This window comes from Ranitomeya imitator, chromosome 1, assembly GCF_032444005.1.
Source record: "Ranitomeya imitator isolate aRanImi1 chromosome 1, aRanImi1.pri, whole genome shotgun sequence".
Taxonomy (NCBI): domain Eukaryota; kingdom Metazoa; phylum Chordata; class Amphibia; order Anura; family Dendrobatidae; genus Ranitomeya; species Ranitomeya imitator.
The window spans coordinates 635,458,711-635,475,119 of NC_091282.1; the positions used below are offsets into that span (position 1 = coordinate 635,458,711).

The following is a 16,409-nucleotide window of genomic DNA, read 5'->3' on the forward strand; positions in this document are numbered from 1 at the left end:
CATATAGCAAATCGTGGTCTCCTATGAACACCAGCCACCGCAGCCATCGCATTGCACTAGGACTAATGTTAAACTATGGGGCAGCTCCCAGCAGCCGACTTTTTGTCGGCCGTTTTCCTCGGTCCGAGACAATCACAGCATGCTGCGATTGTCTCGGACTGAGGAAAACTCTCGGCTCACTCGCACCCATATAAGCCTATGGGTGCGAGTGAGACAGCACACACCACTCAAATATCATCCGAGTGATGTGCGTTATAAGCGGACCCCAGCAATGGAGGAGATGGAGAAATTCATTTCTCTGCCTCCTCCGCAGCTGTGCTCCGATCCTCCCTGTGCAAGAGAATCGGAGCACAGACGCATGACACTCGGCTCCTGCTCTTAGAGATAGCAGCAGGGAGGGAGGTATTCATAAAGTTCCACTGGAGAGGGGATAAAGCATTTAGAGACTCAGAGAGGTCAGAAAATACAGGCTATAGAAAAGGAATAAATAAGTGCAGGATAGAAGCAGTAGCCTGGATACACACAGACTTCACATCCAGCCTATATTACTGAGAGACACTCCTATAAGAAAAAAATCCAAAACTTGGATCAGACTGCAAACTGCATATCAGATGGTCAAACTACATATCAGCTGAAACTTAATTTTATTAACTAAAAGTAACCATAGGATATTTTCAAGAGAACATAGGGTAAAATGTGAAGGAAAATCAATATTAAATCGGCATCTCGTGCAGATTTTTAATTCCAGTGTGAACATAGCTATTCACAAGACTGGAAATATATTTGCATTACACGTAATAAATTCCATCACATACATTATAGACCAGAAATATTTAATCATTAATGAACAAATAAATCTGAGAAAACAAATTTTCAAGAAAATTTAATATTTTTTCTTTACAATCTCTTTCCATAAGAAACAAAAACATATAATCTTCTTTCTTAAAAAATAAATTAAAAAATGTACAAGAAAACAATGGGCACGGCTTACAATGGTGTAACAGCTGGAATATGGATCTCAGAATAGAGAGGAAATACTTAGCAATGGCTTCATAAAGATTTTTCCCAAAAATCGACTAAACGGTTAAGGTGCAAATTTTACAGAACCTTAAGCAAAAGAGTAAAAAATTAAATTTTAGGTTGTGAGATTTCAAGTTAAAGTGACCAGTTTCCATGAATATCCAGTAGACTATCGAAAATACTAATGTCCAACCAATTGTCTTATTTTTTAAAGGTTTTTGGGTGATTCAGAAGATACTCAAGCCTATTAGGACATATGGATGCCAATAAGCGGGGAAGGGGGGGGAGGGGGGGGTTTGGGGGGGTTTCCGGAGAAAAGAGCTGCTGCGAATAGTGATTACAGCTCTGGAGGACTTTGTGACATGTGCTATATTCCTATCCATTCGCTTGTAATAGTGCTATGTAGTACTACATTTCTCGTGTAGTGAGTGGTGATCTTAAAGGGGATTTTCATTGTTTATAGGAGGCCTATTACTTGCCAAAAATGTGCCATTTTTTTAGCTGCTGTAAATGCTGCCGTTTTTCTTTTGTTCCTATGACTCTCCATTCCTGAGATATCGCCCTTTATTCTCTGGATATAAATCTACCCCAGTTAGCACAGTGGGTGTGGTAAACAAGATGACGCCCACAGAGAAGAGCTATGAACCACGCCCACTTTACTATCAAGACTAGATTTATATACAGGGAAGAGGGGGCCATATCTCAGGAACGGAGAGGCGCAGAAACAAAAGAAAAACAGCGCCGGATTCAGGAGAACAGCGGGATTAACACCAGATAAAAAATTACATATTAATCACAAGTAATGGGTCCTTTTAAAAGGGTTGTCCAGGACTATCCATAGCTTAACCTGGCTCTGTATAATTAGTGAGTCTTCTGCCACACGTTGTCTTTTCCTTTAAGGCTAATAATGGATTTGTTTATGAAACGCCATCATTTTACATCACTTCTTACATTCCACTAAGAAAGTGGCCTCCAGCCTGCGGTTCTGCATGCAGTTGCTGGCAATTGTTGGTGATCATGTAAGTTGGCCTGTCATTGGTCGCTCAAGTTGCAACAGTGACAGTAACTTTGTGACAGTGATTGTCCGACATTCACAGTAATTGTCCTGAAATGTATGGAAACTTACAGTAAGTTGGAGGGGAAGGGGTTAAAAGCACCATGAATAAATCCCTGATCATAGGACACGCACCTATTGCCCACATGAGGTGGAGGCGGACATTTTTTTTATGCAATTCACCTTCATTATAAATGGGGGTCACCGCACTAAAGAGGACGCCATTATTTACTACTTAGTATCTAGGAAGACATTGGCAGTCAGGCGGGAACTCTATAAATTACATTGGGGTAAAATTAAAATCTACAGAAAACACTTGTGATAATAACAGTACGATATGGCGGATCAAACTCAAAAATAAGAATTTAAAGAGGCTACAAAATCATGGCCTTTTGTCTTCCAGAAACAGAGGCATTCTTAGTGATTGGTTGTGTCTGGTATTATAGTTCAGACTAAATAAAGTATTTATGAAGGAAAGCAGCCATGTTTTTCTTAGAAGGAAACTGTACTTTCAAGTACAGACTAAGCTGTCATATGGAGTAACATTACTTCAGGCCATTATATGACTTATAACTGGCGTTTTCCCCTCTGCAGGCTCTCTCTCTTTTTATTTGCAATTGACTCTGTGCTTGTGAGAAGAGACTAGCTACAATGATGTCTCTCATACACAGCACACAGATTCCTGCTCTTTTTTCCCAGACAGAAGCCGCATAAAGGAAATTGTACAGAAGTACTAAGCAGTGTAGATGTGACTCCATCACCGGAACAAGGTAACAATTTAATCTCTGTGTCTCCGTATGCCCGTTTTCTCTCTCTCCAGAGTATAATATGAGGTGTAACCTGACATCTCACTGTGTCGTCTTGCCTTTAACAAGCTTTTTTTTTCCCCCGGAGTAGATGATGAGTCCAGAAAGCAGGGGACAGGAAGAGGTGGCTCATAAGTAGAGAAAGAAGCAGATTTTTTTGCTAAAATATATTACAAAGTTCCTATATTGTTTTTTTTTCAAAGTTTGTTGAAAGTACAGTTCCTATTAAACCTGTACAACTTTATTTTATGGCCTGGGCTAAAAAGATAATTGAGGTTCCTCCAGTCATTTTACAAAAATCTGTATGTAGCCCCATATAAAAGGGGGTCTTGGGTGACAGTTTCTCACTCCCTACAGCAGAAACAGTAAAGGAGAACAGAAACCTGCTCACTTTCTTGCGAAAATAGCACCACCCCTGTCTACAGGTTGGTTGTGGCATTGCAGCTAAGCCCCTCTCCCTTCATTGCAATACCAAGCCCGACCTATGGACTGGTGTGGCAATTTTCTTGGGAGAAAGCAGCCTTGTCATTAAGTAGCCTTGCCCTTTTGCATGATTCCTATATGGTGCCAACATCCCATGGCATGATCAGTTTCCCAGAAGTCACAGTTACGGTAAATGCAGGTGGCGGTATATCAATTATTATGTAGCACCATAAAATAAAAAAAAAATCGGGAAAGCAAACAAATAACTCCTCCCTCCCCACGTGAGCGAGAGGTAAACATTTAAAAAGCAAATATACAATTCAGTCTTTAGTCACTTCTCCGTTGGGAAATTTTGACCTCGGCAAGAGCCGATGCCGGACGTGGAGCTAAAGAGGTAATAAATACTGTCTTTTCTGCATATATAAAATATAAAATCTGGTGAGGTGGTGGGGGATGTGGGGCCGGCGACATGCTCGCTATCGCTTCTCAGACGTCCTTCGTTGCAGGGAATGGGCGCAGGAAGAACAGCACGCTTGTTTGTAATAGGCGTAGACACAGAGCCGAGCTTGCACCACCACGGCGCAGTTGTGATATCGATCGCGGCAGTTGTCATCTAGATAGGGGAAGATGGAAAAGTTACACCAAGAAAAAGCAAAAGCTTACACAGACAATCACGTGCTACATGTACATGCATTTGGTGCTTATTTGGGATTTTTGGGGTTTGTTTCGTGGTGGGGATTCTTACTTTTAGATGATTGGTAAAAGGGGTGAGATAACAAAGAAGGTCTCTGTTCTTGACGATTCAGAGGAGCCTACTGGGATAACCTGGCCATGCTCATTTCCAGACATCACATCCTCAAATATCTTCGACTCACATGCATGCACATGTCAGTAGACCACAACGGGAGTACGGTATGCTCGGCATCGGGAGGCAAGCAGGGCCGGTGAAGTCACATCAACAGTATCTTCCTGATACAGCCTATCTGCTCTACTCTTTAGAATTTGACTGGTGCAAATCCACTCCACTTTCCAGTGTGGAGAGGAAAATATTGAGCAGCTGTCCTATTCTGTTGAATCGATGCCTGCTCCTCGCACATGCAAGCCAGAAGCTATCTGTAGATGTGACCTCACCGGCTCCCGATTTGGAGCGTCAGGTATCGCAAAGCCATATTACGTCTTGAATAGAGTATCATGACGAGAGCTGTCTTAGGTTACATGGTTCAAAGATAACTTAGGTTCAGGAGAGGCGTACATCTGTGTATTTCATGCTTTTCTAAGCTATCTTTTAGCCATTTTTGCAGTATATTTGGATCTCCTGCTTCTCTTCAGTATAGCTAACCAAGGAAACATGGCACAACATTTCCAGTTTATGGATCTGAATTGAAAAAAATGCAGGAGGGACACACATCTGTGTATTTCCTGCCTTCCTAAGCTGTGCTGTAACCATTAGGCCACTAGTAGAACATACAGTGCCTTGCGAAAGTATTGGCCCCTGGAACTTTTCCCACATATCATACTTCAAACATAAAGTTACCAAATGTAAATTTTTGGAGAAGAATCAACAACAAGTGGAACACAATTGTGAAGTTGAGCGACATTTATTGGTTATTTTAAATTTTTGTGGAAATTCAAAAACTGAAAAGCGGGACATGCAATATTATTCAGGTCCTTTAACTTACCGTATTTTCCGGCGTATAAGACGACTGGGCGTATAAGACGACCCCCAACTTTTCCAGTTAAAATATAAAATCTTCTCAAAAGTCGGGGGTTGTCTTATAAGCTGGGTGTCGTCGTATAGGGTGGGTGCGGAGCAATCTGCGGTCGACGTATATAGTGGGGGGGAGTGGTCCCAATGATGAGGTGAGGGAGCGCCTCACCAGAAGGTGTAAGTGAAGCAAACTGTCAGCGTCTGGGATGCCAGGGTTATGCAAAAAAGAGAGAGAGTGATGCTGTGCCTAGAAAAACACTCCTCTTTCACTCATCTGGCTCGCCCTTGTATCCTATTATCTCCTTCTCTGCCTCTGTTTCACTTACACCTTCCCGGTGAGGCGCCCCCTCACCTTGTCATTGGGACCGCTCCCCCCACAATATGCGGCGACCGCAGATTACTCCGCATCTGCCCTATAAGACGACACCTGGCGTATAAGACGACACCCGACTTTTGAGAAGATTTTCAGGGGTTAAAAAGTACTCTTATTCGCCAGAAAATACAGTAATACTTTGTTGCAGACCTTTTGCTGCGATTACAACTGCAAGTCACTTGGGGTATGTCTCTATCAGTTTTGTACATCGAGAGACTGAAATTCTTGCCCATTCTTCCTTGGCAAACAGCTCGAGCTCAGTGAGGTTTGATGGAGATCGTTTGTGAACAGCAGTTTTCAGCTCTTTCCACAGATTCTCGATTGGACTGAGGTCTGGACTTTGACTTGGCCATTCTAACATCTGGATACGTTTATTTGTGAACCATTCCATTGTATATTTTGCTTTATGTTTGGGATCATTGTCTTGTTGGAAGACAAATCTCCATCCCAGTCTCAGGTCTTTTGCAGACTCCAACAGGTTTTTTTCAAGAATGGTCCTGTATTTGGCTCCATCCATCTTCCCACCATGTTTGACAGTGGGGATGGTGTGTTCAGGGTGATGAGCTGTGTTGCCTTTACGCCAAACATATCATTTGGCATTGTTGCCAAAAAGTTCGATTTTGCTTTCATCTGACCAGAGCACCTTCTTCCACATGTTTGGTGTGTCTCCCAGGTGGCTTGTTGCAAACTTTAAACAACACTTTTTATGGATATCTTTGAGAAATAGTTTTCTTCTTGCCACTCTTCCATAAAGGCCAGATTTGTGCAGTGTACGACTGATTGTTGTCCTATGGACAGACTGTCCCACCTAGATCTCTGCAGTTCATCCACAGTGATCATGAGCCTCTTGGCTGCATCTCTGATCAGTCTTCTCCTTGTTTGAGATGAAAATTTAGAGGGACAGCCGGGTCTTGGTAGATTTACAGTGGTATGATACTCCTTCCATTTCAATATGATCGCTTGCACAGTGCTCCTTGGGATGTTTAAAGTTTTGAAAATCATTTTGTATCCAAATCCGGCTTTAAACTTCTCCACAACATTATTACGGACCTGCCTGTTGTATTCCTTGGTCTTCATGATGCTCTCTGTGCTTCAAACAGAACCCTGAGACTATCACAGCGCAGGTGCATTTATACGGAGACTTGATTACACACAGGTGGATTATATTTATCATCATTAGGCATTTAGGACAACATTTGATCATTCAGAGATCCACAATGAACTTCTGGAGTGAGTTTGCTGCACTGAAAGTAAAGGGGTCGAATAATATTGCACGCCTCACTTTTCAGTTTTTGAATTTCCACAAAAATGTAAAATAACCAATCAATTTCATTCAACTTCACAATTGTGTTCCAATTGTTGTTGATTCTTCACCAAAACATACATTTGGTATCTTTATGTTTGAAGGATGATATGTGGGAAAAGGTTGAAAAGTTCCAGGGGGCCGAATACTTTTGCAAGGCACTGTACATGCTGTAGATTGTCTATGATCTTCAAAGGTACAGGTCACAAAATGTCAAGATCTTGAGATAAAAAGATGCAGGAGAGAAGCACATCTGTGGATTTTTTGTCTGTCATTTTCTCTCCAGGTATAAAAACTGGAACATTTGTAACAAGTTCCCTTGAAGATCAAGGACACCAATGGACACGTATGTTCATGGACACTGTATAGCATGTATGTTCTATCAGTAGGCTAATATTTAATAAAGTAGCTTAGAAAGGCGAGAAATTCAAAGATGTGTGTCTCTCCTACCTCCTTTTCCCTCCCGGTCCGTGAATTGGAAATTTTGTGACATGTTCCTCTTGGCTTCTGTCGCTATACTGAAGAGAAGCAGGCGATCCTGGAAAATGGAACCAAGAGAGTCTGACGTGCCAAGAATTTGGAAACTTTTTGAACTTTATGGAAATTGTTTAAGCTTCTACATCAGCAAGAGAATAGTATTTGATCTTCTCATGCTCCACTCGAGATAATGTTAGTGAGGACATGGAGATGGCATGGAAGCAAAAATTGAGAATATTTGTGCCACATAGTTAATTCCACAACGCACATCAAATAAAGCCAGGACAGACTAAGCTCAGCCACTACAGCTAATGTCTATAACGATTAGGAATGGGTTCTAATGATCAAGCCGCCATCATCGACTTGTGCGCACTGCAAAGCATTTCCGATTTATTAACCTCTGAGCTGCTGGAGCGGTCGGCAAGGGTAATGTCAGGTCAAGGCTGGACGGTTCCCTCTCTCTCCTCACCTAGTACAGAGGAACAGGGCTGCGGATTACATGCTTTCTTCTCGTCAGGTTTAGAATCCAGATCGCACTGATGGCTGTAGGTCTTGTCAGCTGCAAGGCACCGCACCTCCCTTACCTGTATGCCACCTTCGCAAGACTGTGAACACTAGAGGGCATTATGAAGAAAAAAAAAATAAAGAATGAGGTCAATGGTGTGAAACTGATTTTAGATTATGATGGTGCCAATGTCCGCCACTCACGGTGCCCCAAGGTGTGGTGAACCAACGTGACCCGCAAGATCCGGCATTGCATGACTGTAGGCTTGGCGGCTTCTCTAGGTGGGAACACTCGGATGGATCGCTGACATTAAAGTCTGACCCCATTTTACTGACACAGATCACATCACGTCTCTGCGAACCTTCATCACACTCTGCAGAGCACTGTAGCAAAAAAGGAATGAGACCCCATTGGTGAAAATGACCTTAATTTTTCGGGGTTGGAGGGGATAATGATTTGAAGCAGGACTATGTACCTGAGACCAAGGTCCGGTGTACCACTTTATTGTTCGCTCACAAGGCCCACTGTTGCACACTCGCATGTCGGAAGGTTTATTTCCTGGGCAGCCATCTTGTGAGTCGTCACTGGGAGAACTCGAGAGACAAAAGACCGAACGGCGCTGGATCCCAGGTCCACATTCAGAAGAACACTGCAAATTGTGAAACCCAAGAAGAAGATATTACATGGGACATCCAAAAGTGATGGCTTGAGCATTCAACAGGTACTCAATGAAGCAAAGCATTAAATGTCTCAATCCCACTTTAGTGGATGTAAGGTGATCAAACTTCAAAGAGGTTGTGAAAAATTAGAAAATCACTTTCTGGATACAAAGCAACCATGTTTTTTCCAAATGTTCTTTCCCATTTTTGGGTTTATTTTTTACGGCCTTTGTTGAGCGATAAAAATGATTTATAAGAAGATTCTTCAGGTCAGCAAAATTACAGCGATACTAAATTTGCAAAAAAAAGTTCTAAACTTTTTGTAAAACAACAAGAAAATTAATAAAAATTGGTTGGTTTCACAATTTTTCATAGACCATTAACTTTTTTCCTGATTTTTTTTTTTGGTCTATAGAGCCATATGAGAGCCTGTTTTTATTGTTTCTATTTTGGGTGAATACAACATTTTGAAAGCTTTTTATTACATTTTTGGGCAGAAGTGTGGCAACTGAAAATGATCAATTCTGGGGTTTTGCCTGTTTCTATTCTATACGGCATTTACATTTTATGGGTAAAATCATTTTTAGAATGAATATGATTTTTAAAAATTTTTCTTTTTGGATTGAAAACTTTTAAATGTTTATTTTGCTAAATAAAATAAACTTAAGGTTTTAGAGAAACAATAAAGCAACAAACACAATACAATAATAAAACACCATTTGCACTAAGAGAGAAAAAAGGCCACAAGCAAAAATAGAGGCTATGGTAATTCCTAAATCAGAAATTACTGGGGAAAAAAAAGTTAAATATTTTTTAAAACTTTTTTATTATTTTTTAGTCACCCTAGGGGACTTGAATCTGTGATCGCTTGTATACTGCTATACCACATTTCCTATGAAGCCCAGCATGTGGACACCCAATACGGGGTGACACTATGAATACACCCCTTTAATGCCACTGTCATTGTCTGATATGGTGAAAGCCCCTTTTAAAGGTTATCGTCCTGCCCTGATGGCCGTGGATATGAGTATATAACTGTATAGGTCACACGGTTATAAGAGTAGACTTACTGTGGAGCTCCAGTCATTGTGGAACCAGCTCCGGACGCAGGGACCCATATCGCACGCCTCGTTGTTCCTCGGGCGGAGACGGTTGCTGCATTCTCCTTCTCCAACAATCTCCCCTTGATTACTGATACATCGGACATGACGGGTCCTCTGGCCAAGGCCACACATGACTGAACACTGTGGGTAAAATATAAGTTATCTTCTCATTAATTATCCAGTTTCTCTACGGGCGGCTTCCTCGGCAGTCCATTACCGTGCTCCAGTTGCTTTGGATCTCCCAGTGGCTACAGATGCGCAGTTGGCACGTCTGGGTGACATTCGGCTTGGCCAAGTTGCCACACCTTTGTGGGTGAACCATAGTGGTCCGGTTGGCGTACATCTGTCGGCACAAGACTTGCCGGTGTTGTATCCCACTGCCACACGTCCTGCTGCAAACTGACCAGTTACCAACGTCCCAGCTGAAAAGAAGCGAAGAACATGAAAAAAGTAGAAACTTTTCATATGGTTCTCATAGTTGTTCTTTTGCTTCTACAAAATCTTTGATATCCTGTTCTTGGATAACAAAATCACTCAAATTGGACGAAATATTTCTTTCTAGAACGCTGCCGGTGTACAATGCATTTTCCATGGTGACTCAGACAGTTCAGCGCCTTCCAGTTCACATTGCCAAAGACCAAGACTGTCTGGCACGCAGAGCCCTTGGATAACGATTACGAACATTGAAGTTGAGTGAAAATGGCTGTAAAATGGGTCTCAAGTAACTGAAATGTATATCAGGTCTGCTTTCATGCTTGGAAAATTGGGATCAGACCAAACCTCAGATCATTCCTTATCGCCAAGCCATGCTCATTTCCAATAGACCTTTTCCATACCCTATTGGCAGGTATCAAGTTCATGTATTTTATATTTTAAAATATATGGTCTGTTCAGTTTTAATTAAATCTTTGTAACCAATGCCAAATTAAACTCTGGTGACTCAGATCTACTGAGAGAACTCTGCTACATCAGTGTGCTGGCTCTATAGCATTCACTGCTTGGCAACCTCTGCTGAAAATTGCACCTCGGCTCTTATTTTCTGGTATGCAATTTACCCCTTCGGAAAGGTCATCAATATAAGATCGGTGGTGGGTGTCTCAACATCCAGCCGCCCCACAGATCATCTGTTATTAACTCTGATGGCATTCCAATGTTAACACTAGATGGCAAAGCTCTGTTCAATATGTAGTAGTTGCTACCTAAAACTGCAGATCAGCTCTTTAGAGAGCACAGTGACTCAGCTTTGGTTTCTCAACCTTGAGTCAGTTCTGCTACATCACTGTGTCTGCTCTGCTTTATTAAACTCTAATGCTGACTCGACTCTATTATACAGATTTCTCATCGTTCAGTCTATTCTGCTACATCACTGTGCCAGCTTTGCCACATTAAAATCTACTCAGATTCCTCATCATTCAGTAAACTCTGCTACATCACTGTACTGGTTCTGCTACAATTAAATTAGTTGGTAAAACAGCTCAGCTACCCTGATTCCTTATTGCTGTGTCTACTCTACTTAACCTGTTGCAATGACTCTTAGGCTGCCGTCACACTAGCAGTATTTGGTCAGTATTTTCCATCAGTATTTGTAAGCCAAAACCAGGAGTGGGTGATAAATTCAGAAGTGGTGCATATGTTTCTATTATACTTTTCCTCTAATTGTTCCACTCCTGGTTTTGGCTTACAAATACTGATGTAAAATACTGACCAAATACTGATAGTGTGACGGCAGCCTTATTCTACTACTCCATTTGCCTTCGTGCCAGTTTGACCACTTCTGCCATCATGGTACTAACTGTAACCCATCTGCACTGGCACCAGGACCTGCTGTTCTAAAAACTTCTTGAATTATGCCAGTGTAAAACTGGCCTAACTGTGAGCTATGTAAGGCAATACAGATTTTGTTTGAGGGTGACAAAGTTTCAAAACTTTAACAGCAAGTGTAAATTTCCCCTGCAGCAGAAATTAAGGAGTAACTAAACTTTTAATTTGTATTTACCAATTTTCTCCAGCACGGAAAGTTCTGAAACTTTGCATATCAATTTATTAGGCAATTTGTCTTCTTACATGTAAAAATAATTGTGTTTTTTCTAGTCTATGTGGATGCCTTCATAATATGACATGCTCATTTGAAGTATAGATGCTGGCAGTGATGGGTCAGAACTTATCTCCTCATCTCCTTTATCAGCACAATCTCCTGCAGCAGCTTATCCCTAGAGTTAGGGTACCGTCACACAGTGACATTTTGATCGCTACGACGGCACGATTCGTGACGTTCCAGCGATATAGTTACGATCTCGCAGTGTCTGACACGCTGCTGCGATCAGGGACCCCGCTGAGAATCGTACATCGTAGCAGATCGTTTGAAACTTTCTTTCGTCGTCTAGTGTCCCGCTGTGGCGGCATGAACGCATGGTGTAACAAAGGTGTGCACGATATTGTATACGATGTGCGCATAGTAACCAACGGCTTCTACATCGCACATACGTCATGAAATTATCGCTCCAGCGTCGTACATTGCAAAGTGTGACAGCAGTCTACGACGCTGGAGCGATATTGTTACGATGCTGGAGCGTCACGGATCGTGCCGTCGTAGCGATCAAAATGCCACTGTGTGATGGTACCCTAAGTAAGACTTTGTTGCTTCTTATCCCCATAGGTATTGAGACTTAAAGGGAACCTGTCAGCAGATTTTGCCACTACAAGATGCGGCCACTGCCTTTCAGGGCTTATCTACAGCATTCTATAATGCTGTAGATAAGCCCCCAGACCAACCTGCAAGTGAAGAAAAATATTATACTCACCCAGGGGCGGTCCGGTCCGATGGGTGTCGCAGGTCCCGGGTCCGGCACCTTCCATCTTTTTGCAACGCCACCCTCCTGCTTCTTCATCGCTCCTCGGCAACGGCGCTCCTGCACAGGCGTACTTCTCTGAATGGTTGAGGGCAGAGTAAAGTACTCCGGGAAAGGTCAGAGAGGCCCAGCACCTGTGCACTGCAGTACTTTACTCAACAGGGCAGAGAAGTACGCCTGTGCAGGAGCGCGATGCCGGGGAGCCTTTGAAGCAAGCAGGAGGGTGTCGTCGCAAGAAGATGGGAGGTGCCAGACCCGGACCTGCGATACCCATTGGACCGGACTGCATTATATAATGCTGTAGATAAGCCCTGAAAGGCAGTGGCCGCAACTTATAGCAGCAAAATCAGCTGAGAGGTTCCCTTTAATGTCACAGCTGTTGTCGAGTGTCCCCGGACCAGGGGTTCCTTCCCTGTCCCTAATGCTAGGGGTACCCTAGGTCGCCCTGCTCCCTGGATTACTTCTGATGGTGAAGACATCAGGGGCCACGTATCTTGCCTTAACTCCTGAATCCGCCCTCAGTCTGTACCCTTCCTCCACCCAGGGAAGAGGGGAGTAGTAGTGTACCGTGTAAGGAGGTGGTGGGGACCAGTTGCTCCCTCTCTCCTTTATGTCGGGAACGTGTCCCCCATGCGGTGCTTTGATAGTTTGGCTATGTACTAACGTATTACTGTCACGTACTGCTGTTTTATTGTATATGTACTGTGTGACTGTTCTCTTTATTTTATGTTCCTGTATTGTATTGAACATGATTAGTTCAGGGACAGTAAGGGTTAACAAAAATGGGCTGGGTTAGCAGCCTGGAAGAAGCAGCAATTTTCTTCCCTGCTGGGAGCAGAATACACCACTGGAAGGGAGAAAGTGCTGCCAACGGACTGCTGAGCAGCTGGAACGGGCATTAGGACTGTGCGAGTGCCCACCAAGGGACTGTTAGGTTTCAGGAGCCGAATGGGAGCTGCAGCTACTGCTGATGTGCTAGACTTTGTTATGGAGAGCACAGGAAGTCATATCTCCTTCATTTCATCTTTAATAAACAAGTTTTCTACTGTTGGGAACGGAGCTGTTCCTGTGTAGAGAGCAACCGAGTGCTGAAGGTAATTTGACTGAGCTACAGGGCTTTTCATGAGTAAGGGGTCTGGGTGCTCACTGACTGTGACCTAGTGGACTCGCCCATGACTACCACCCTGTGCCACCTTGTTACATACTGTAATACACCAACCAACTAACAAGGTAATATGAACAGGGATACAAGGAAAATACCAATCATACAAATATACTCACACATATAGCAGAGGTATACATCGGAGAGTGGAGGATGGAGTTAAACCAAAGTAGGAGAAGAAAGGGGATTATAACACTCACAAAGCCTAGCAATAGTCACAGATAAATCCACCAAACGCCTTCTCCAATAACAATCACCAACAACCTCCAGCCATGCAGCATAAGTTAACTCTGACACTGAATGCTAGCAAGGGCCCAGATTATATAGGAGAGTGGAATGGCTAACAGTGCACAGCTGAGAGCCTTAATGCAGGAAAGCTTCTGGGAGCTCTCAGCTGAGCAGATTAACCTCTGCACTGCTAAAAGAAATTTACACCGTTTAATAAGAAGGTGAAGTGCTTCTAATCAGCGCCGTAGTAGGAGAAATCAGACGCTGTAGTCTTCTGGTTCCTCTCTGTCACGGTAAACCCATGACTCTTAATTGCTGACTCTTTAATTGCAAGCATCTGTACTCCAAATGAGTATACCCCGATATCAATGCAGCCGAAGGCAGGCAAATACACTGAGGAAAAGCAGGGGTTTGGAAGCCACTTACACACAGGGATGAAGACAAGTCCACTAATAAAGTGACTTTCAAAGTTTCATAACTTCCCACGCTAGACAAAATTATTAAAAAAAACCTGAATGTTTAGTTACTCTTTAAGCTCTTCATGGTATTCAATGGCATCTTTGAAATGCTGGGTCCTCTATAGAGATTGCACTCTGTGTATGTGCTCTGCTGTCTCGCTGATGGTAAATGTTGGATATAGGTGGTCTCACAGTTTGTTATTGTTTATCAGGTATATATATATAAGCTCTGCACTCACAATGCAGGGCAGGGCTGGGTGTTGCAGGCCTCCTCCTGAGGGAACGGCTTTGTTGATGAGTCACATTCATCCTCATTAACTTCATCCAAAGAACTCCTGGAGACGCACTGGTGGACAGGGTACCAGAACCCTAAAAAAAAAAAAGTGTTACTGAGATAAAAAAAACCTGCCAAATAATCTCATGTATTTATATGGTAGGGTTCACAAGCAAAAATATTTTGACCAAAAAATGCTTCAAGTCCTGGCTGAAGGAATCAAGTAAAAGCGTGAGGAGCACAGTTTGTGTAGGGCCTCCTTCCATGTTCCCTTTGAAACTAATAAAATAAAGTGCCATCATGTGCCTAAAAAATACTACTGTACAGTGCATCCATCCTACGAGACAACCCCAACATAAAGGTGCCACTTAGTCCTTCAAGTACCAGGCTTTATGTGACCTGTTTTTGGCGGGACAGTCTTGGGACTTGAGGTGCAAAAGAACTAGATGAACTCGACTGTTAGTTGGGTTCACTGGTCAGTTATGGGGTGGCACTGGTTCACTTCTTACGATAAGTCATCAACCACAGATCAGTGGGGGTCACAACGCTTGATATTCCCGTTGATGAGTTGTTTGCTCCAGCAGTGACCAAATGTCTGGATTTGTACGGCACAGCTCCATTCAATGTGTAGCAGGACCACTCACCTTTCCCACAGGTGACCGAGCATGGCGTATTTCCAACACGTCTCCAGAAAAACTGAGGTTGCTCTGGCCAATAGTGGACAGGGGGAGCCGAAAGAGGAGGGATGCGGATGTTGCGCTGCAAAGTGCCAGCTGGCCGGACTGGAGGTGGTGGTGGCCTTGCTTGAGGCGGTGGGACCACTCGGGGACGTTCCTCCACAGGATGATTTCGTATGCTGGTCTGTGGCAGGGAATCGCTAGAAACCACTGACCTCAGAGATCCTACAGAGAGAATATATGTTAGGTAAAAGTTAGAATCTGGATGAAACCAGATGGTGAGGTCCATGGGTCAAGGATGGTAGCTGGCACACCTTCATTTTTGGCTCTCTATGAAGAAACAGAGGAAGAGAACAGTCTCTAGTGCCACCTACTGAACCCAGAAACAGCTGCCTGAAAATGGCGGAAATCCTGGTTTAGCTGTAAATCCTAACGGGCCTCATACACTATAGATGGCTGTGGGCCGAATGATTGTATACATATCGAACTTACAAACATAGGAGTCTACGAGTGAGGCACTAATAGACTACTCTGGGGCGGCTTATCTTGCCAAGAAAGAAAAAGAAATGTGCGTCAAAATTTTCTCAGAGAGATGAGCTGGAATGCCCCTGCCGGTATTAGCCTCATGTATTTGGGGACCTTGAGTCATGTGACAATGCTCGTTAAAGGGTCAATATTGACTTCTAGGAATGCTGCTTCCAATAGGTGGCACCAGAGACCCTGCTCGCTTCCTAAATAATGAATCTCCAGAAAGGGGTCTCTTACCGTATTCCTGAGATGGGACATGGGAGACATGCCCAGGGTTATCAGAGACGGAGGGTGAGGAGACAAAATACTGAAAAGATACCCCAGGATTATCTTGCTGAAATATCATCTGTAATAAAAATGAAAAAAAAAAGTTAGCTGCATAGATCCTCGAGCATGCTGGGAATTGTAGTTTGGCTACAGCTGCAGTAAGAGGTGTTTGGCACTGGGTGGTGCTGCAGCCCCTATGTATGTTGTATCTGGAACACTCGACATACTGATCAGACACTACAGTTGTGCAATGTGACCTCTATAATTACACAGGACTGCACATTATGACTTTTAATATTACACCGGACTGCACAATGTGACACAAGACTTGTTAGTCCTGAAGACACAAAAGAGAATAGTAAAACCAAAAACACTCAGTTTGAAAAAATGTTGCAGTAATCCGCAAGTGCTAGTAAAAGATGTAAAAAACAGTGTATTTGGTTGATACGTTTTTTGCAAAAAATGTATACTAAGCTGCTCTACCAATCTTCACGGTATACCCTTATCAGAGCAGTCCTAACTAATGTATGCAATC

At 43.0% G+C, this 16,409-nt stretch overlaps 1 protein-coding gene across 2 annotated transcripts in view; it reads right to left on the reverse strand.

Moving 5' to 3' along the window:
• Positions 1-868: 868 nt before the first annotated feature.
• ADAMTSL4 (ADAMTS like 4) overlaps positions 869-16,409 on the reverse strand; it is a 186,169-nt gene continuing 170,628 nt past the window's right edge. Inside the window, exons 9-17 of one of the 2 annotated variants that reach the window (XM_069727043.1) lie at positions 15,845-15,953; positions 15,047-15,304; positions 14,368-14,497; positions 9,649-9,853; positions 9,399-9,572; positions 8,145-8,318; positions 7,873-8,052; positions 7,634-7,778; positions 869-3,916 (exon numbers count right to left, since the gene is read on the reverse strand). In XM_069727043.1, the coding sequence (XP_069583144.1) occupies positions 3,780-3,916; positions 7,634-7,778; positions 7,873-8,052; positions 8,145-8,318; positions 9,399-9,572; positions 9,649-9,853; positions 14,368-14,497; positions 15,047-15,304; positions 15,845-15,953 (1,512 nt within the window). In that variant the 3' untranslated portion in view covers positions 869-3,779. Of the gene's footprint in view, positions 3,917-7,562; positions 7,779-7,872; positions 8,053-8,144; positions 8,319-9,398; positions 9,573-9,648; positions 9,854-14,367; positions 14,498-15,046; positions 15,305-15,844; positions 15,954-16,409 lie in introns of both variants that reach the window. The other variant, XM_069727052.1, reaches the window with a different exon arrangement.